The sequence below is a fragment of the Phaenicophaeus curvirostris genome, chromosome 14 (genome assembly GCF_032191515.1).
Source record: "Phaenicophaeus curvirostris isolate KB17595 chromosome 14, BPBGC_Pcur_1.0, whole genome shotgun sequence".
NCBI classification, from domain to species: Eukaryota; Metazoa; Chordata; class Aves; order Cuculiformes; family Cuculidae; genus Phaenicophaeus; species Phaenicophaeus curvirostris.
The window spans coordinates 17,528,799-17,549,117 of record NC_091405.1 but is presented as its reverse complement, the minus strand read 5'-3'; the positions used below and the strand labels follow the sequence as shown (position 1 = coordinate 17,549,117).

The window sequence follows — 20,319 nt, the reverse complement described above, 5'->3', positions numbered from 1 at the left end:
GGCTGTGCTCAAGATAAACACATTCCTCTCTATCTCTATCACTAGAGCAGTTAATGCCATTTAAATACATCTCAAGTACAAAATGCTGTGCTGTGGAGCACCGCTGCTTGTTTATCTGTCGGGCGGCCGTGGCCTACTAAACCTTCCTGTCCCCTTGGTACTCCTGCTATCTGTTTATGTTAAAAGCAGCCGCAACGTGCGAGGCATTTTCTGCATGTACAAGGACATGGTATCTCCTTGGGCAGGTTTGCTTTGTGAAAGGACAAATAGTTCAAAGTGGGTGTCTGGAATTCAGTAGAGATGCAAAACAGTTTGAGGTGCGAAGCCTCTTATCACTGCTTTTCCCTTTGCTGCCTGCGCAGAGATGGGGATGAAGGACCCTCTGGTCCTGGAAAATGTCATAGGAAACAGGCAGCCCTTTCAAGGGAAAACTGAATGGTGCTGAACAGGTAGAGAACTGAAGTGGGTCCAGCAAGACCTGTGCCTTATTTTCAAGGTTTTTCTTCCCAGGGCTAGCCCTGCCTGGCTGTCCCAACTGCCTGCAGTTGCCCTACATCCCTACAGAATTTCTAGTTTCCTGCACCTTTTTCTCAGCTTTTTTCTGTTTGCCTTTTGGGATTTCATGCCTGTAGTAATTTAATGTACCACAGCCTTTTTATTTTTCTTCTCCCTTCTTTTTTTTTTTTTCCTTTTTTTATTTATTGGGGAGGGAGGGGTAGAAGTGGGGTGAGAGCTGTGGCTATAGAGATACAGGTAGATAAAGGTAATTACTTAAACACATATAGGGCAGGACTTATTGGTTTGGAGACCCAGATTAAGATGCAGAGGAGCATGTGAGGTTGATGATTATATTTCGGGGAGAGTTAATTGACGGAAGGTGAAGGCAGACAAAGAACCGCTGCTTACTGCCTTCTTGAATCCCAATCAGGAATTATGATTAAAGACGCGGCGAGACAACAGAGGCCTGATGAATTGGTGTCTTTTTTTTTTCTTTTTTGCCGTCATTCACACTTGATTGACTTCAACCTTTCAAGTGCAAAAGTCTCTCTTTTCCATTATTATTCATAGCCATCTGAGTTTTTCTAATTAAAGTGTATGAAAACAATTACTGATCCGTCGTACTGAGTGTGGTAGTGGGGATGGCTGCCTTACTGTAATGCGTATAAAAAGCCCACAGTTTTCTATAATGATGTGCAGCTGAGGTGTTAGATAATTTTATTCTTTTTCTACTCTGTTGGGGTTTTTTTTAATTTCTCATGATTTATTTTTCATAATTCCTAAAGATCCTAGGAAAGCGCTCTCCCTGCTGATAAAGCTTAGAGGGATGGCTCCTTCTTGCCTTCCCTCCTCAGCATCCCTGCTTGTCCCCCTCCTCCAAGCCTGGCTACTGGGAATTAACCAGTGACCTTTCACGTCTTCTGACCCACCACCCACAGCTGTCAGATGCTCCTGCTTAGAGTAAAAGGTGGAATGAATTCGGTGTGCTCAGCTTCCCTCCTGGTGATTTATCAGTGTCAGCTGCCTTTCCTGCAGACGTCTGTAGACCCAGTGCTCACCTCTGTGTACCGGCCGTCCCAGGCAAGGGATGGAGCTCCACATCCCTCCCTGGTGCGGTTCAGATGTCTGCAGCCGTTCATACGTGAACATTTGTTTCTGAGGTTTATCATAGGCTGGTTTTGCTTCCATTCGCTTAGTGAAGCGAAGGTCTAGACTGTGTTTGCTGGGATTTGACATGCGTGCAGACAAGGAAGATTTCACGTCCTGCACGTAGGTTTACCCTCAGCTTCACCACAGATTTGCTGATACCTCACGTGATTCAGTCGGAGCCTTGAGGTCCTTGACTTTGCGGAAAGCAAGGTACACTGCATGCAGATAACAGCCTCAGTCTCTCTCTTCTGAAATCCAGGGTTCAAATGCCCTCTTATTACCTGACAGAAGGATGGAGAGACTTGTTTTGTTAGGAAATACACCTGTCTGGGAATGTTTATGCCTCATTTTCCCAACAGAGGCTGGCAGCACGAGCTCCACAAGCATTGCAAGCCAGTGGTGGTTTCTGTTCCTTCAAGTACCACAGCCCTGGTGGAAGGGAAGCGCTCCCTGAGTGTCAGTGGTTGAAGGATGCAGCTGCTCAGAGCTCTAGAGGTGTTTTCGCTTGCCGCAGGCATCCAACCAGCGCTGGCGGCAGTGCTCTGGAGTGAGAGATGGTGATATGGGTCTGTCTTTCCAGTTTCTGCTTGGGGGAGAAGAGCTGTGGGGCAGCTTTTCAAGTGGTGTCAGGTACTGGCTCTGGATGTTTAGAAGGGTATTTGTTGTCTTGTGTCTGATGCCAGCCACATGCAAACTGCTAGCAAGGTAGTTCATGTTTGTTCTCTTTGTGACTGGATTCACCCAAACACACACAGTTTTCCAGAAAAAGATGTGTGTGCGTGTGACTCAAAGGGCGTCTCTAGTTGAAGCAAGCAAACTCTCAGCTCTTTCAAAATGTTGGTGTTCAAGCACTGCACTGGTTGTGATGGTGCAGGTTCTAGAGGTGAAGGTGATACGTCAGTCAGAGCAAGGAAAGTGTTACCGAAAGCTTTTCATTTCACAATTTGCTGTCTTTTTAGTCTTTCCTTATTCATCCTTTCCTTTGTCACCTCTCTCCTTATTTGTACTTTTCTTTCTCATGCCCCTCCTTTTCCTGCATCGATACACTTTGAAAACAGTGCTGCAGTGCTCCCTAGTTCAAGATTACAGTGTACTTTACGAGGTATGATTTAATTAGGGGCCTTATTATGTTTTCAGCAGCTTAAGGTGGGCCTTTCAACTTATCTACCTAATTGGTTGCACAAGAAGTTTCACAGCCCATGACAAAACATTGTCAGTGATCAAAGTCTGAATTCTACATAAAGGAAAAAATATTAATAATAAGATTATTCTTCAAGTGTGCACTGCTAATTATGTCCAGAATGTAACTGTAGAAACACTTTTGACTGATGTGAGCTTTGTCTAATAAACATGAGTCTTCAGTGAGCTATGAAAAGTGACGCCTCTGACTTTACAATACTGGTGTCTAATTTTGCCACTGAAGGTGTTTAAAATATGTTCCTGTGTTTTTCTCCTCCCTGCGTCCTCCCCTCCCTGTCTCCAGGTGACAACACCTGAGGTGATGATGCCCAGCAGCATGTTTCTCCCGGCAGCCACTCCAGAGAAGGATGGGAACTCAGCCACAGAGGAGCTGGGGAAGCAGCCTGGTGAGTGCAGGTCGATGAGTTCCATGGGTCCTACCATTCCCGCAGCTCCCATCACCCGGGCAGGCACTCTGTCTGGGGGCATCTCCACCCAGCCTTCTCCTGAGAACTGCAGTCAGACAGCGCCCAACAGAACTGTCTCCCTTCACCTACACCACAAACAGGCTGGTTTTAGATTTAATAGGACCAAGATTCAAACACGACATTCAGTTTGATGAACCTTCTTGTTGGAAGATAGACAGGACATCAAAGAAAAACAGCAAAGACAGATAGGTGGCTGAATGGCCTTCACTTAAAAGGAAGAATTAAAGGTGACATATGTGCTAAGGGAACATGTATGTGTGTGAATAGTTTCCAGATAGTCAAGGTTGGCAAGAAAGTAAATTGTGTAGGTTTATGCAATGGTCCATGGTAAGGGTAATGGGCTGGTATTAAAATAAATGAATGAAGATAGAGGAGAAATGGTAGGAATACCTCTCATCTTGCAGAGAAAAAAACACAGACATATTAGGGACAAAAAGAGGGTGTTGATCTGCCTTTGTGTGCTGGTGTAATTTTCAGGTTTGCTGTGGTTTGTTTTCACAGAGATCTCTGAGGACTCGGGGAAGAGTCTTTTGCCATCAGAAAGCGCAGAGCACAGTGGAGACCCCAAGCCCGTTCCAGCCGATCAGAGCTCTGCCAGGGAGGATTCTGGCTTCCTCTGCTGGAAGAAGGGCTGCAACCAGGTGTTCAAGAGCTCGGCAGCCCTTCAGACACATTTCAATGAAGTTCACGCGAAGCGGCCTCAACTGCCAGTGTCCGATCGCCATGTCTACAAGTACCGTTGTAACCAGTGCAGCCTTGCATTCAAAACCATTGAGAAGCTGCAGCTCCATTCCCAGTACCACGTCATCCGGGCGGCCACAATGTGCTGCCTTTGCCAGCGCAGCTTCCGAACTTTCCAGGCCCTGAAGAAGCACCTGGAAACCAGCCATCTGGAGCTGAGCGAGGCTGACATCCAGCAGCTCTATGGTGGTCTCTTGGTCAATGGGGACCTCCTTGCTATGGGCGATCCTTCGCTTGCAGAAGACCACACTATAATAGTTGAGGAAGACAAGGAGGAGGAGAGCGATTTGGAAGATAAACAGAGCCCAACAGGTAGTGATTCGGGGTCGGTGCAAGAGGACTCCGGCTCAGAACCGAAAAGGGCCTTACCCTTCAGGAAGGGCCCTAACTTCACTATGGAGAAATTTCTAGATCCATCTCGCCCTTACAAGTGCACCGTCTGCAAGGAGTCTTTCACTCAAAAGAACATTCTCCTGGTCCATTACAATTCAGTTTCTCATCTGCATAAACTGAAAAGAGCCCTCCAAGAGTCTGCTACTGGGCAGCCCGAACCTACCAGCAGCCCAGACAACAAACCTTTTAAGTGTAACACCTGCAATGTGGCCTACAGTCAGAGCTCAACCTTGGAGATCCACATGAGGTCTGTCCTGCACCAAACCAAGGCTCGCGCCGCCAAGCTGGAGGCGGCGGGGGGCAGCAGCAGTAGTAACGGAGCTGGCAACAGCAGCAGCAGCAGTCTGTCTTTGGGTTCATCCACTCCCAGTCCAGTGAGCGCTAGCAACAGTAATACTTTTACAACCACCAACACCAGTAATTCGGGCGCAGCTCCCATTCCCGGCCTGCTCAACCAGGTATCCAGTGACAGTGTGGGAATTCCTCCTTTAGGTAACCCTGTAAGCACTAGTATTTCCTCCCCTTCGGAACCCAAAGAGGTGAACCGAAAAAAGCTGGCAGACATGATTGCGTCCAGGCAGCAGCAGCAACAGCAGCAGCAGCAGCAGCAGCAACAGCAGCAAGCTCAGACCTTGGCACAGGCACAGGCCCAAGTCCAGGCTCATCTACAACAAGAACTGCAGCAGCAAGCTGCTCTCCTGCAGTCTCAGCTGTTCAACCCAGCACTTTTGCCGCACTTTCCGATGACCACTGAGACCCTTCTGCAGCTTCAGCAACAGCAGCATCTTTTGTTTCCTTTCTACATCCCTAGTGCCGAGTTCCAGCTCAGTCAAGAAGTTAGTTTGCCTGTCACCAGTGGTGCGCTGACATTGACTGGTACAGGTCCGAGTTTGCTGGAGGACTTGAAGGCTCAAGTTCAGCTCCCTCAACAGAGCCATCCACAGCTCTTACAGCAGCAGCAAGGTCAGCTGTCCTTGTCACAACCTCATTCCGTCCTTATACAGCAGAGCCAGCATGCTGAGAAGAAGAATAAACCCATAGTGAAGGAGAAAGAAAAAGAAACCCCGCGGGAAAGGGAAGGTGTAGAGAGGGGGGAAAATAATCTAGCATCTAAGGAGTCTCTGCCTGATAACTTAAAGCCCAAAGAGAAGAAGGACTTTGTAGCAGGCAGTAGTTTGGAGCCTTCCATACTGCCTCCTCGTATTGCCTCCGACGCAAGAGGAAATGCCACAAAAGCCTTGCTGGAAAACTTCGGCTTTGAGCTTGTCATTCAGTATAATGAGAACAAGCAGAAAGTGCAGAAGAAAAATGGGAAGACGGAGCAAGGTGAGAACCTGGAGAAGCTTGAGTGCGATACATGTGGCAAGTTCTTCTCAAACATCCTCATCCTGAAGAGCCACCAAGAGCACGTTCACCAACATTATTTTCCCTTTAAGCAGTTAGAGAGATTTGCCAAACAGTACAGAGAACACTATGACAAGCTGTACCCCCTACGGCCTCAGACCCCAGAGCCACCGCCCCCACCTCCACCACCCCCACCTCCGCTCCCGGCGGCACCTCCTCAGCCGGCTTCTACTCCTACAATTCCTACTTCTGCTCCACCAATTACCTCTCCTACAATCGCACCAGCCCAGCCGTCTGTGCCACTCACCCAGCTCTCCATGCCGATGGAGCTCCCCATCTTTTCACCACTTATGATGCAAACCATGCCACTACAAACGTTACCTGCTCAGCTGCCGCCCCAGCTGGGTCCCGTGGACCCTCTGCCTGCCGACTTGGCCCAGTTGTACCAGCATCAGCTCAACCCCAGCCTTCTCCAGCAGCAGCAGAACAAGAGGCCGCGGACACGGATCACTGACGACCAACTCAGAGTCCTTCGGCAGTATTTTGATATTAACAATTCCCCAAGTGAGGAACAGATCAAAGAGATGGCAGACAAATCTGGATTGCCCCAGAAAGTGATCAAGCACTGGTTCAGAAACACTCTTTTCAAAGAACGCCAGCGCAACAAGGATTCCCCATACAACTTCAGTAATCCTCCCATTACCAGCCTGGAAGAACTGAAGATAGACTCACGGCCTCCTTCTCCAGAACCTCAAAAGCAGGAGTACTGGGGAAGCAAGCGGTCCTCCCGGACGCGCTTTACTGACTACCAACTCAGAGTCCTGCAGGACTTCTTTGATGCCAATGCTTATCCAAAGGATGATGAATTTGAGCAGCTTTCAAACTTGCTGAACCTCCCTACACGTGTTATTGTGGTGTGGTTCCAGAATGCCCGTCAAAAAGCTAGGAAAAACTACGAGAATCAGGGAGAAGGCAAAGACGGGGAGCGACGGGAGCTTACGAATGACAGATACATTAGAACAAGCAACTTGAACTACCAGTGCAAAAAGTGCAGTCTAGTCTTTCAGCGCATATTTGATCTCATTAAACACCAGAAAAAGCTTTGTTACAAAGATGAGGATGAGGATGGACAAGATGATAGCCAGAATGAAGACTCTATGGATGCAATGGAGATCTTGACTCCAACCAGCTCCTCCTGCAGCACACCAATGCCCTCGCAAGCTTACAGCACACCTACGTCCTCAGCCAATGCAACCTCCTCAGCTTTTCTGCAGCTTACAGCAGAGGCAGAAGATTCCTCCACCTATAGTTCTAAAGTAGAAGCTACAGATGAGAAACCAAAGCAGTCTGAACCTCCGAGTACACAGCAAAACCAAACTCAAGAGAAGCAAGTGCAACCAAAGCAAGAGTCTCAGCAGCAACAGGACCAAGGAGAACAAAAGACAAGTTCAGCACACCAAAAGATTTCTCAGTTATCCTCCCCCTCTTCATTGCAGCAGCCACCTCCCCCTCCTCAGGCCCCCCAGTGCTCCTTGTCACAGTCAAGTCCAAGTCCTTCTCAGCTCTCACATCTCTCCCTCAAACCCATTCACACATCCACCCCTCAGCAGCTGGCAAACCTACCTCCTCAGCTAATCCCATACCAGTGTGACCAGTGTAAGCTGGCGTTTCCTTCCTTTGAGCATTGGCAGGAGCATCAACAGCTTCATTTTCTGAGTGCACAGAACCAGTTTATCCACCCTCCATTCCTGGACAGAACGCTGGATATGCCGTTCATGCTTTTTGATCCCAGTAATCCACTACTTGCGAGCCAGCTGCTATCTGGAACGTTACCACAGATTCCAGCAAGCTCAGCCACTTCACCGTCAACTCCAACGTCCACAATGAACACACTAAAGAGAAAGCTGGAGGAAAAGGCCAGTGCAAGCCCTGGAGAAAATGACAGTGGGACTGGAGGAGAAGAACCACAAAGGGATAAACGTCTAAGGACAACCATTACCCCAGAGCAGCTGGAAATTCTTTATCAGAAATACTTGCTCGACTCCAACCCAACACGGAAAATGTTGGATCACATTGCACATGAAGTGGGCTTGAAGAAACGCGTGGTTCAAGTTTGGTTTCAGAACACCCGTGCACGGGAAAGGAAGGGGCAGTTCAGAGCTGTGGGGCCTGCCCAAGCCCATAGACGGTGTCCCTTCTGCCGAGCTCTCTTTAAAGCAAAGACAGCTCTTGAAGCTCATATCCGATCCCGTCACTGGCATGAGGCCAAGAGAGCTGGATACAACTTGACCTTGTCTGCTATGCTCTTAGATTGCGATGGGGGACTCCAAATGAAAGGAGACATCTTTGATGGAGCAAGCTTTTCCCACATGCCACCAACTAGCAGTGACGGGCAGAGCGTTCCTCTCTCCCCAGTGAACAAGAGCATGGAACTGTCACCTCGAACTCTGCTGAGTCCATCCTCCATTAAGGTGGAAGGGATAGAAGACTTCGAGAGTCCCTCGATGTCCTCGGTCAATCTGAGCTTTGACCAAACGAAGCTGGACAACGATGACTGCTCTTCTGTCAACACTGCAATCACAGACACTACAACAGGAGATGAAGGGAACGCAGACAACGACAGTGCAACAGGGATTGCAACTGAAACCAAATCAGCATCAGGACCCAGTGAAGGTCTGACAAAAGCTGCCATGATAGCAATGTCTGAATACGAAGATCGGCTGTCTTCTGGCCTGGTCAGCCCAGCTCCCAGCTTTTACAGCAAAGAGTACGATAATGAAGGTACTGTGGACTATAGCGAAACATCCAGCCTTGCAGACCCCTGCTCACCCAGCCCTGGTGCAAGTGGTTCAGCCAGCAAGTCTGGAGAGAGCGGGGACCGGCCCGGACAGAAACGCTTTCGCACTCAGATGACTAATCTCCAGCTAAAAGTTCTTAAGTCATGCTTTAATGACTACAGGACACCTACCATGCTGGAGTGTGAGGTCCTGGGCAATGACATTGGACTGCCAAAGAGAGTTGTTCAGGTCTGGTTCCAGAATGCTAGGGCAAAGGAGAAGAAGTCCAAACTCAGCATGGCCAAGCATTTTGGTATTAACCAAACAAGTTACGAGGGACCCAAAACAGAGTGCACTTTGTGTGGCATCAAGTACAGCGCTCGACTGTCTGTACGTGACCATATCTTCTCTCAACAGCATATCTCCAAAGTTAAAGAAACCATTGGAAGCCAGTTGGATAAGGAAAAGGAGTATTTTGACCCAGCTACTGTACGTCAGTTGATGGCTCAGCAGGAGCTGGACCGGATCAAAAAAGCCAATGAGGTTCTTGGTCTGGCAGCTCAACAGCAGGGCATGTTTGATAACACCCCTCTGCAAGCTCTTAACCTTCCTGCTGCATACCCAGCACTACAGGGCATCCCTCCAGTCTTGCTCCCAGGCCTCAACAGCCCATCCTTACCAGGCTTCACTCCATCAAACACAGGTGGGTATGGATATTATCACACTGCTCAGAGGCAAGCTTAACTTGACACTTCTTTATCGCGAGCGGATGTTGTCTTGAGAATGACTGATAATAGGGTACCCGGCCCTTTAGTTAAGCATGTCTACTTGGCGTCAAGTAAGCAATAGGTATTTTATCTTTGATTCCTGAACTTGGGTTTTCTAGCAAGGTCTGAAACAGAGCAAGATATAGACACACTGCATATCTCTGTTTCATTAGCACAGACTGAAAATTCTGAAGCACCTTCAAGGAAATGGAAAATAGAGGATTTATCAAACGGAACATCAAAAGGAGTGATGTGCTGAATGCATTGTTCATTATGCCTTTCCTTTTGTTATTAAATTCAGTTTATGTAATGCCATCCCAGGTTTTCAATAATTCTGAACTGTTTCTAGGGGAAAGTGTGATGGGCCTGGTAGCACCGGTGACAGAAACCTGGAGCATCTTTATGTAACATCCTTATGGTGACCTTCGGGTTTTGAGGATGCTCCTTTCCCTTGTACCTAGTGAATGGGTGGAAAGTGTAAGATGTGTAGCAAACACTGGCAGTGAAAGATACTGCTCAGTAGACTGGCAGTGACATCGAAAACTTGATTCAAAGGGATTATTTCACTGTTGGTGCATCTATGGCATCCCAGAGACATGCCTGTGTCTGAATTGCCACTCATGACAGTGGGATTGATGTTCTCTAGGAGACTTGCTTTCGCTTGGCAGACTTGACTGTTTACTTCTGATGATCCCTATTCAAGTTGATTTTCACCAGGGTTGCACTACATTTACAGAGGTATCCTGAGATTTGATTCGAGCGTCTTGTCTTGACAACAGGCTGAGTCTGTCTCTGGCTGGAAAGCCCGTGACACCGTAACACGTGGTGTGGTTACACCATATGCCACTGCCCACCTCTGGTTTTGGCGCTGCAGCAATAGAGGTCAACCACTATTAGACAGTGCCCAAAAGCAGTAACTTTCTCTTATAGTAACTGAAATAATTGGCTAATGATGAGTTATAATCCATGATGTGAAGCCAAAATAGGATCTGAGCATCTTCTTGGCTTCTTCATCAGAAACCAGAGTGCTATGAGTCTCCAAAAAGACTTTCTCATGCTTTTATCCAGTAGGCTGGCTCTGAAGTTCCTTTTTCAACAGATTGGAAAACTCAGTGCAGATGCTGCCAGGTAACATGGTTGTGTCAAATTAATAAGATTGCCATCTTCATTTGTCATCCAGGAGGCAAATCCTTGGATAAGCAAATCAAAGGCTTACACTAAAGGGTAGTAGCTGGTGCGAGCAGTTACATGGAACTTTAACAGGTCATCTGACATTTGCAAGGGGAACTGTCTGCAGAGCTGCATACTATAAATCACATCACTAGTGCCTGAAGTTTGTGTGTGGTTGCAGAGACACTGGGTTTAACACCCTAAGGAGAGCACTGGAGACACGTAACAGGCATCTTCCTCTCCCCTTGGAAGTGGCTGTGTTCACATTTTTCTCCATTACTGCTCGTCTCTGAAATATCTTCTGTTGTCAAATGAAAAAGAGTGAAGTCTTGCTGTATTTGTTGAATTCTGGCCCTTCCAAAGATGATCCCCTCTTTTAGAATCAAGATCCTGTATTCCACGTGAGCAGCAGAGGGGATTACCTTGTGGTGCAGTTGCTGATGTTTGTGTCAGAAGGTCCTATCAGAGAGCAGAAAAGGTCAGAGTCAGTTTTTCTGGAACCTGGAAGAGCTTTCTGCTGGGAGTTACAGCCTTTGTAAGGCCTTTCTGCATAGTTACAGAACTCTTCCCATGACCCCCAAAGCAAAAGTGTAATCATTCTTGACTGTAGTTGTAGGATAGGATAGGTTGTTGTAATGAAACTATTTTTAAGAACAGTTGCTGTTAGAGATTGTTCTGTTCATGGCTTTTGCCCATTCCTGCTTCTTGAGTCATCGTAGCTCCATGTCTGAAGGGCATCTTTGCACACCACGGCTTTTTCATGCAATATTTCTGCTCTTACTGAAGATCTCATTTCAGAGGCCGAGAGGATCTCTTTGGCAAATTATAGTGCCAGCCTATCTCAGGTAGCTCTGTGCTGTTTACTTAATACCCCAAATTTATAGCAAGATCTAAAACGACTTCTTTGCACTTCGATCTGTATTGTTGCCTTTATTTTTCTCCAAAGCCCAGTATGTGTCCTGGGGAGATGGGGCTACGTACCATGAATGTTAAAAGCAATCAGTGTCTGCCTAGACAGGACTAAGCTATTTAGAAAGTCAAACAGACTATTTGTGGCCTTTAGATAAAGCTCCAAAGGTCAGGCCATCTCAGCTCAAAGCCTGTCGAAGCAGATAAGGCTGTGCATCCAGGAATGTTATGAATTAGCCACTGCTCCTGTGCTTGAACCTCTCAGGGACTGTTCAGCTAGGGAACATCAGTTTCAATGGCATCTATCCATAGTGTGCCCTTATCTGAAATCTGTACGGCTGCTGCATGGAGGCTCACTTCATACACTCCATACCTTCACCAATCACTATTGTCTCAATACCACACGAGGAGCAGATGCGAAGTTCAGAAGGGCCTTGCATCAGCAACTGCTGAATTCTCCCAGCTCTTGGCTGCGCTCCTCCCAGACCTTCTTCACCAGGCTGGTCTCTGTAGAGCCACGGTGGCTCTGCCAGGGCTCAGGAGGCCAGCACGGGGTGCAGGCTTCCAGCATCAGTGGGTGAATGCAGCACTGTAGGTTGAGCTCTTTGCACCAGGGTGGAGCGCAGCCGGGGTTTGGAGCATGCTGTGCTCCCCGTAGCCGCCAGCTACTGCTCAGGGCATGATTCTGCAAGAGAAGTATAGATTCCTTCTGAGCTACAGCAACCTTACAGAGCATAGTTAAGTGACAGGCTCTTGTGACGTGACTGTGCAGGCAGCCAACTGGGCTTAGCATCCAGAAGCCTGAGGAGCATCTGTGTCTTTGCACAGACTTCACATCTTTTGCTCCCTCCAGCAGCCTCTGCCCCCAGGTCCTGCCATCTGCTCTCGCCAAGGACCTGAGTATTGGGCTGCCTGCTACTGGCAGGGATGGGATGGTTGAGGATGCCTACACTTGTTCCTCAGGGTCAAGGATGATGATTTGAGACCTCACCAGGATAAACGGGGCAGCTGCAGCTCCCTAGCTGTGTTTTGAGTTCCTTTTACAATGCATTCATGAGGCAAAGGAGCCCCACAGCAGCTGGATTCCCCTGCCAGGAATCACCACTGGCCCTGTGCACAGAGATTTCTCTGCTGGCTTCCTTGGAAAAGACTTTAAGTTGCAATCGTGTCTCAGATCATCCCCCAAAGCAGCAGTTTCTCCTCTCCCACTGGATGTATCACAGAAGAGGCACAACCTAAAATAAAAGGCTGCTGTGCATCCATGGCTGTTAAGTTGTTCAGCAACTCTTCAGACCATTACTGTTGCAGCTCTAAGGACTGGGGCTTCGTTAACGATAGGCTAGATTTTGTTGAACAGGTTTGTGACCGGGGTGGATCCAGCAGCAGGTTCCTGGCTCTGGGGCCACGGACCATGCAGGGCTGTGCAGAATGTTAGAGCTTTGTTCCATTTTTATTTTCCCCCAATGGCACTGACTTCCCAAGCAAAGCGTTCCTTTTTGGGAGCACGTTCGCCAACGGCAGTGGATGTCACTAATGGAGGTGACTCCAGGACCCACACTCCTCTTGGTCCCGACTACTACCTGCTGTGAGAATAGAAATTGGTACGGCGGGTCTGTGTTATTGCTGGCTCTTCCAGCTGTTGGGAAGATGAGCAGACTTCACATTCCATCGTTAATCCATCTCCTTTGTGAGGAAGCATCACAATGCTCTTAATTCCACCCAGAACGCGACGTTCATGCCCTGCGGTGATGTCTGAATACCGCATAAACTCTGAAATTACTCAGAAGTCGGGCACCCAAAGCCTCTTGCATTGGAAGGAAGGAAGGGCTTGCATCAGAGGTTCGTGGATTTGTAGACATCAACCTAATAAGGACAAAGAAACGTAGATTTAGCCTGTTCAGTCAACTCTGTGGTTGCCGTGACCAAGGCTTTCTAATCTGTGGAGATTTTAACGAGATTGACAGTATGTAGGTAGCATTGCGGCCATCGGGCGTAACACTTCCCTCCTTTGGCCAAAGGACGGGTTAGTGCAGATGTAGGAAAAACGCCTGTCCCTGACATCAGCCGTTAGTTATTCAGGAATTTCAGAGGGGTCAGTAAAACAAGAGCCGTGCTGAGTGTACCAGGAGGCTGGTGGGTGTCCCCGGCAGAGGCACCACGTTTGGTGCTGCTGGGCGGCGTGGGGCCTGGGGGAGCGGCGAGACGAGCGGTCATCCTCGAGGGAGCAGGAGCGATGGATGGGCTTGCTGACCCGTGCTCTTTGAGCTCAGGCCGGCCGCTGCCCTTGTGCAGAGGACACGGTGATGCAGGGGCTGTTGCAGGGTGGCCTGGGGTCACCTTGCCTTGTGGTTTCTGCCTGCCAAGCGACTCCTCACCTCTCTCTCCTCCCTCTTGCAGCTTTAACTTCTCCCAAACCCAACCTGATGGGCCTGCCCAGCACAAGCGTCCCTTCGCCCGGCCTCCCCACCTCTGGATTACCAAATAAACAACCCCCGGCCGCGCTGAGCTCGCCCACCCCGGCACAAGCCACAGCGGCCGTGGCCCCGCAGCAGCCGCCGGCAACGACCCCGCAGCCGCAGCCGCAGCAGCCGCCCCCGCCACAGCGCAAGGAGAAGGAGAGCGAGAAGGCAAAAGAGAAGGAGAAGGCACCCAAGGGGAAGGGAGAGGCCCTGCCAGGGCCTAAGAAGGAGAAGGGGGAGACACCGGCGGGCGCCCTCACGGCCCCGCTGCCCGCCATGGAGTACGCGGTGGAGCCCACCCAGCTCCAGGCACTGCAGGCCGCCCTCAATTCGGACCCCACCACCTTGTTGACGAGCCAGTTCCTTCCCTACTTCGTCCCCGGCTTTTCCCCCTACTACGCCCCGCAGATCCCCGGCGCCCTGCAGAGCGGGTACCTGCAGCCCATGTACGGGATGGAGGGGCTTTTCCCCTACAGCCCCGCGCTGTCGCAGGCGCTGCTGGGGCTGTCCCCTGGCTCCCTGCTGCAGCAGTACCAGCAATACCAGCAGAGTCTGCAGGAGGCATTGCAGCAGCAGCAGCAGCAGCAGCGGCAGGCGCAACAGCAGCAGCAGCAGCAGCAGCAGCCGCAGCAGAAAGCGCAGCAGCCCAAAGGAAGCCAAACCCCCGTCCCCGCGGGGGCTGCCACCCCGGACAAAGACCCTGCCAAAGAACCCCCCAAGCAAGAAGAGCAGAAGAACGCACCCCGCGAGGTGTCCCCCCTCCTGCCCAAACCCCAAGAAGAGCCCGAAGCGGAAGGCAAGGGCGCGGACTCCCTCTGCGACCCCTTCATCGTCCCGAAGGTGCAGTACAAGCTGGTCTGCCGCAAGTGCCAGGCGGGCTTCGGCGACCAGGAGGCGGCCAGCGACCACCTGAAGTCCCTCTGCTTCTTCGGCCAGTCCGTGGCGAACCTGCAAGAGATGGTGCTTCACGTGCCCACCGGCAGCGGCCAGGGCAGCGGCTCGTACCAGTGCGTGGCGTGCGAGAGCACGGTGTGTGGGGACGAAGCCCTCAGTCAGCATCTCGAGTCAGCCCCGCACAAACACCGAACAATCACAAGAGCAGCAAGAAACGCCAAAGAGCACCCCAGTCTATTACCTCACTCTGCCTGCCCCCCCGACCCCAGCACCGCATCTACCTCGCAGTCGGCCGCTCACTCAAACGACAGCCCCCCGCCCCCCAGGCCACCCCCGGCTTCCCCCCACGCCTCCAGAAAGCCCTGGCCCCCAACAGCCCCCCGCGCCCCAACGGGGAAGCCGCCGCCGCCGCCTTTCCCTCCTCTCTCCTCATCTTCAACGGTTACCTCAAGTTCATGCAGCACCTCAGGGGTTCAGCCCTCGATGCCAACAGACGACTATTCGGAGGAGTCTGACACGGATCTTAGCCAAAAGTCAGATGGACCGGCGAGCCCGGCGGAGGGGCCCCGGGACCCCGGCTGCCCTAAGGACAGTGGTCTAGCTAGCGTAGGAATGGACACCTTCAGATTGTAAGCTTTGAAGATGAACAATGAAAATGAATTTAAATAAAAAAAAAAAAAAAGTTAATAACAAACCAATTTCAAAAAATAGACTAACTGCAATTCCAAAGCTTCTAACCAAAAAAAAGAAAAAAAGAAAAAAGCGTGGGTTGTTTTCCCATATAACGATGCCGGTGGGTTTTACATTTCTTTTTTTTTTTTCCTTTCCTTTTAATAAAATAAAACTTTAAAAAAAAAAAAAGAAAAAAAAAAAGAAAAAAAAGAAATCTGTTACATTTGTCCTTTCGAAGGTACTGTTGGTCTGGGAGACGAAAGCCCGTGCTGCCTCCTTACTGTCTTCGGAGCTTGAGCCCCTTGTATATTGCCCCTTTTCAATAACGCCCCACGTCGATAGCACAGCAGAGGCCGGCATGCACTGTATGGGAAAGCAGCCCACCTTGTTACAGTTTTAAATTTCTTGCTATCTTAGCATTCAGATACCAATGGCTTGCTAAAAGAAAAAAAAGAAATGTAATGTCTTTTTATTCTCAGGTCAATCGCTCACACTTTGTTCTGTTTTCAGAATCATTGTTTTATATATATATATATATATAAAATTTCTTTTGTTTGTTTTGGGTTTCTTTTTTGTTTTGTTTTGTTTCATTTTCGTTCCAGAAAAGGATTTTCTTTTTCCTTCTTTCTTTTTTTTTTTTGTTAATTTAAAATGGGCAGAAAGTATTCAAGAGAAAAACAATGTGAACTGCTTTAGCTTTTCGGGGATTCTAAGGGTAGCTTTTCTGCTGAAGTCAATTTCAAGGGGAAAAGTTAAGCACTCCCACTTTTCAGAAAAAAAAAATCCACACAAAGAGTGTTGAGGACTCGGAGCTTAAAAAAAAAATAAGTTTTAAAACAACTGACTTTCTGTATTTATGATAGATATGACCATTTTTGGTGTTGAGTAGATTGTTGCATTGGAAATGAACTGAAGCAGTATGGTAGATTTAAAAGAAAAAAACCCTTTTGTGTACATTTAGCTTTTGTATGGTCCAGCTGACGGCTTCTCATTTGATGTTGTCTTGTTCATTCCTAGCCAGATAGATTGCAATCCATTGACTCGCCTAAGCTTTTCTCCCCTTTGTACCTTTACTCCCCATTCCCCCATCCTGTAATCTTCCACTTATGGTCGCTACCTTCATTTCTTAGAGGGTGGTTGCATAATTATTTTATAAAAACTAAAGAAAGAAGTTCAAAGGGTTTTGGGGGGTCAGTAGGATCCCTTGCAGAATATTTTTTGTTGGGGGTTTGAAACTTTTTAAGGCGTATACATACGATTTACCTATGTCTGTTACCCTTGTGCACTTATCTCTTTCTTATTTTCCATTTTTCCTTTTCTTTTTTTTTCCCCCTCTTCCTTTCCTCATTTTGTAAATGCTTCAAAGACTCTGTTCCTAAACTATAAGCATTTGTTTCTGTTTGTGTAATTAGGCTGCACTCTGTTCCTTCTTTTAAAAAAAAAAAAAAAGAAACGTTTTTGTTACATTTTTTTTCTCTAAAGAAAATTCATGCTTTAAATAAAATCCAAAGACATACCCTTTCACCACTGGTGCAGAATGAGCAAAAAGGATTCTTTTTACTTGAGAATTTGTTTCTGATTTAAACAAACAAGTCTAAGTTTAAATAAAGAATAAAAAAAGTACCCAGGTTGTTATCTGTGCTTCTTCTGCAAGCAGAGAGACAACTCTTAGCGAAAACCCAGCGCACCAAAAGGCAGGTTTCTCTTTCCAAGTTCTCCCCCGTGCTAGGCAGGCAGAGCGGCGAGCGCCGCGGCTCAGAGCCACGTGCCAGGCGCTGGCGTCCCCGTCCAGCTCCGTCCCCGCTTGTGGGAACACGCAGACACACGCACGCATCTCTTACGGTCCGGACTTTGAAAGGAAAACTCCGTGCTGCTAAAAATGTAGATTTTGGAGACAAATAGATGCTTGCTGTTTCACTTCCATAGCCAAAAGTCAACAGAAACAATCTTCTTGGCCCACCCCCCTGTTTCCCCTGCCCCGAAAGCGCGAGAGCCTTCTCCCCATCATCTTCATCCTCCTCCTGCTTCAAAAAGGAACTTCGAAGACTGTGAACGCAGGTTCCTCCCGCCACCTCCGGGCTTCTCCTCCCCGTGCTGAAGCCGCTCGTCGACTCTGCGAGAGACTGGAGCATTCGAGAGACAAACGTGGGGTTCATTTTCTAGCGGGACGCTTTTATTTTTATGGATTTTTTGGTTTTAGTTCGATGAACGACTAGATCCTGAACTGTTGTACATATTTCTAACTAGGCTAATGCACAGTGCAAATTCCTTTTTTAATTGTTTTTTAAGTAGACGATACTAAAGAGAGAACCATCTAATATTCCTACCAGTACCCAGTTGTAGCATAAGGTGTCAAAAACGGAAACAAGTACACAAAAAGCATTTGCTGTTTTAAGAAACTGTTTTCTTTTAACAAAGGTTCTTGTATTTCTCCCCGTGTTTGAGATGAACATTTTTTAAATTCTAAAGTTGTACAGTTTTTTGTTTTCCATTATTTTATCTTGTTTGTAATTCTATGAAATATATATATATATATTTTTTGCCATTTAACTGTTGTATGTTACTCTGTCTGTATCATATAGAAATTTTTTTGTTCGTTTTGTTTTTGATTCTCTCTGTGATACAAGTTAACAATTTAACACTAGCTTTATCTGTCAAATTCCGCAAGGTCTCGTTTGGAAATCCTTTTGTTTTGTCTCGGTTTGTTCCAGGTTGGTTTTTTTTTTTAATTATATTGCTTGGTCATAGTGCAATTTCTCTCTCCTTCTTCCCCCTCCTCCTTCCCACCCACTAAAAGGTTTTATAAATTCATTTCCTTGTATTTTTTCTAAATGTTTCTAGAGACTTTCAGTGTGAGGTTGCCTCCTCCCCTTGCAGCCCGGCTGCCCTGGGGTTCACGCTGGGACCCGCGCCCCACATCCCACCCCAGGGATGCTGCGGGGGCGACATCGGCGCTTGGGAGCCTCCGTGCGACCCCCGAGCCCACGCGTGGCCTTTCAAACGAGTATCAGAGCGGGGCCAGGCAGGGCACAAGGACAAGATTTTAAACTTAGCATTGAGGTTTCTGTTTTATTTTTTAATAAAAAAAAAAAAAAAAGCTTTTTTAAGTGGTGAAGATGGCCAAAGTTTCATACAATTGAGAATAAAGAGAGGCGTAAGGTGTGTGTCGGGGCCGCCCGCGCCCGGGGGCAGGCGGGGAGGCGAGGGAGGCGCTGACACGAGCCAGCACACTCGCTGTTCGTGGAAATATATTTTGCTTTAAAAAAAAAAATTAAATTCTAAGTAGAAGCAGAAATTGGGTTGGTTGGTTGGTCGGTCGGTCGGTTGGTTGGTTGGTTGGTTTGTCGGCGCTGAGATACTGCCCACTGTGAAACACAAAGCTTTGACTATTTTTTTGTTTTTCTTTTGGGGGGCGAGTTTGGGTAGACCAGAAAGCATAAATGAGGTGAAGAGGGGTATGAACAGCCTTTGCAATGTACAAAAAATAGAGCAAGTGAAACCAAAAATGATGTTCTTGGTGTTTTTCTATAATGTAGTCTTGTTAGCTTTTTTTTGTTACTGTAACAATGCTGATCTCGAACTGTACCAAAATACATGGAGACTTAACAGAAACAGAAACCACATGGAACTTTCAAAACTTTAAAAGATTTGTCACAAAAAGACTTTGTTGTCATAGTTGAGTTGACTGTAGATGGTAATTGAATATACTCCTTTGGAAATATTTCATCACGTATGTTTCCTGCTCATTGTGATACATTAAAAACAAAAAAAATGAGCAAAAGCTCTCGTCTCCGATGTCCCCGCTTGTGCGGTGTCTGTGTCGGGGTGGGGGTGTGCCGTGCGCTCGGCGGGACGCTCTTCTGCCTCCCCGCAGGGCCGCACGTCCGTGTTCGTCCCCTCGCACGAGGATCTCGGTGCCCAACGGTGCGAGGGCGCCGGGGCCGGTGCTGTGAATTAACGTGAAAGTGGAGGTAATGAGCCAAAGAGCGCGATTCGTCTTATGGCTTCGGGATGCCTTGTGTATGGAAAAAGACATTATAAGTGCATTTAATTTTACTAAACAATTGTATAAGGATTCTGAGCACGCTGCTGTAATTAATGGTTGAAGGGAAAGCATGATGCCTTGATGGGTTGAGGTCATCTTGAAACCTGTAAACTCGAACCGAAATCGCCATCTGTTTTCTTCTGCCGATCAAACTGGAAGGAGACAAAGGTAAGCGAGGTAAGTGGCTAACTCGCTGCTCCTCCCTTTGCTTGCAGTGCAAGAGCTGAGCTTGAGCAGGGAGGAAAACTTGATGAGCTGCTGAGTGTTCAATATGCGATTCGCTTACCAAAAACTGCCCCTTGCAGCAGAATACGCTTGGAATTCATTAATAAGGACCTCGTCCAAAAGAGAGCCCCGGGGGCTACCGTTCATCTCTAATTTATAGCTGCAACAATAAATAATTTAAAAATTAAAGAAAACCAACCCGAGACTGCAGGCGGGCCGAGCGATCTGTTTGGTGTGGGTGCCCTTGGCCCCTCTCCCACCTCCCTGGGGAGCAGAGGACTGGGCTGCGCAGTGTCATCCAGACGGAGCAGAGGTCACCGTGAGGAAATCTTACAGCTAGCAAGGGCGCGGGAGCGTTCACTAATTAATCAGGTCAGGACATTCGTGTGTGAGCCAGTAAGTTCAATAATTGGGTTGCTGATGCACCTTCTTGAGAAAAAATAAAAACAACACCGAAAATAGAGGAATTGTGAAATAAAGTGAGTCAAAATCACCTAGCCCCAATGACTCCTGGTGCTGCCAAGCCAAGCCAGCCAGGTGCTGGCTCCTGTACAGAGCCCTGAGGGAGGAGATCCTGCTCCTCTGGAGCCTGAGAGGGCGAGAGCGATT

General features: G+C 48.1%; 1 protein-coding gene across 3 annotated transcripts in view; it reads left to right on the top strand.

Moving 5' to 3' along the window:
• ZFHX3 (zinc finger homeobox 3) overlaps positions 1–17,118 on the top strand; it is a 313,065-nt gene extending 295,947 nt beyond the window's left edge. For all 3 annotated transcript variants that reach the window (XM_069868223.1, XM_069868222.1, XM_069868224.1), the window contains 3 exons: positions 3,131–3,233; positions 3,816–9,272; positions 13,813–17,118. In XM_069868223.1, coding sequence (XP_069724324.1) covers positions 3,131–3,233; positions 3,816–9,272; positions 13,813–15,401 — 7,149 coding nt within the window. In that variant the 3' untranslated portion in view covers positions 15,402–17,118. The remainder of the gene's footprint in view (positions 1–3,130; positions 3,234–3,815; positions 9,273–13,812) is intronic.
• Positions 17,119–20,319: the final 3,201 nt, after the last annotated feature.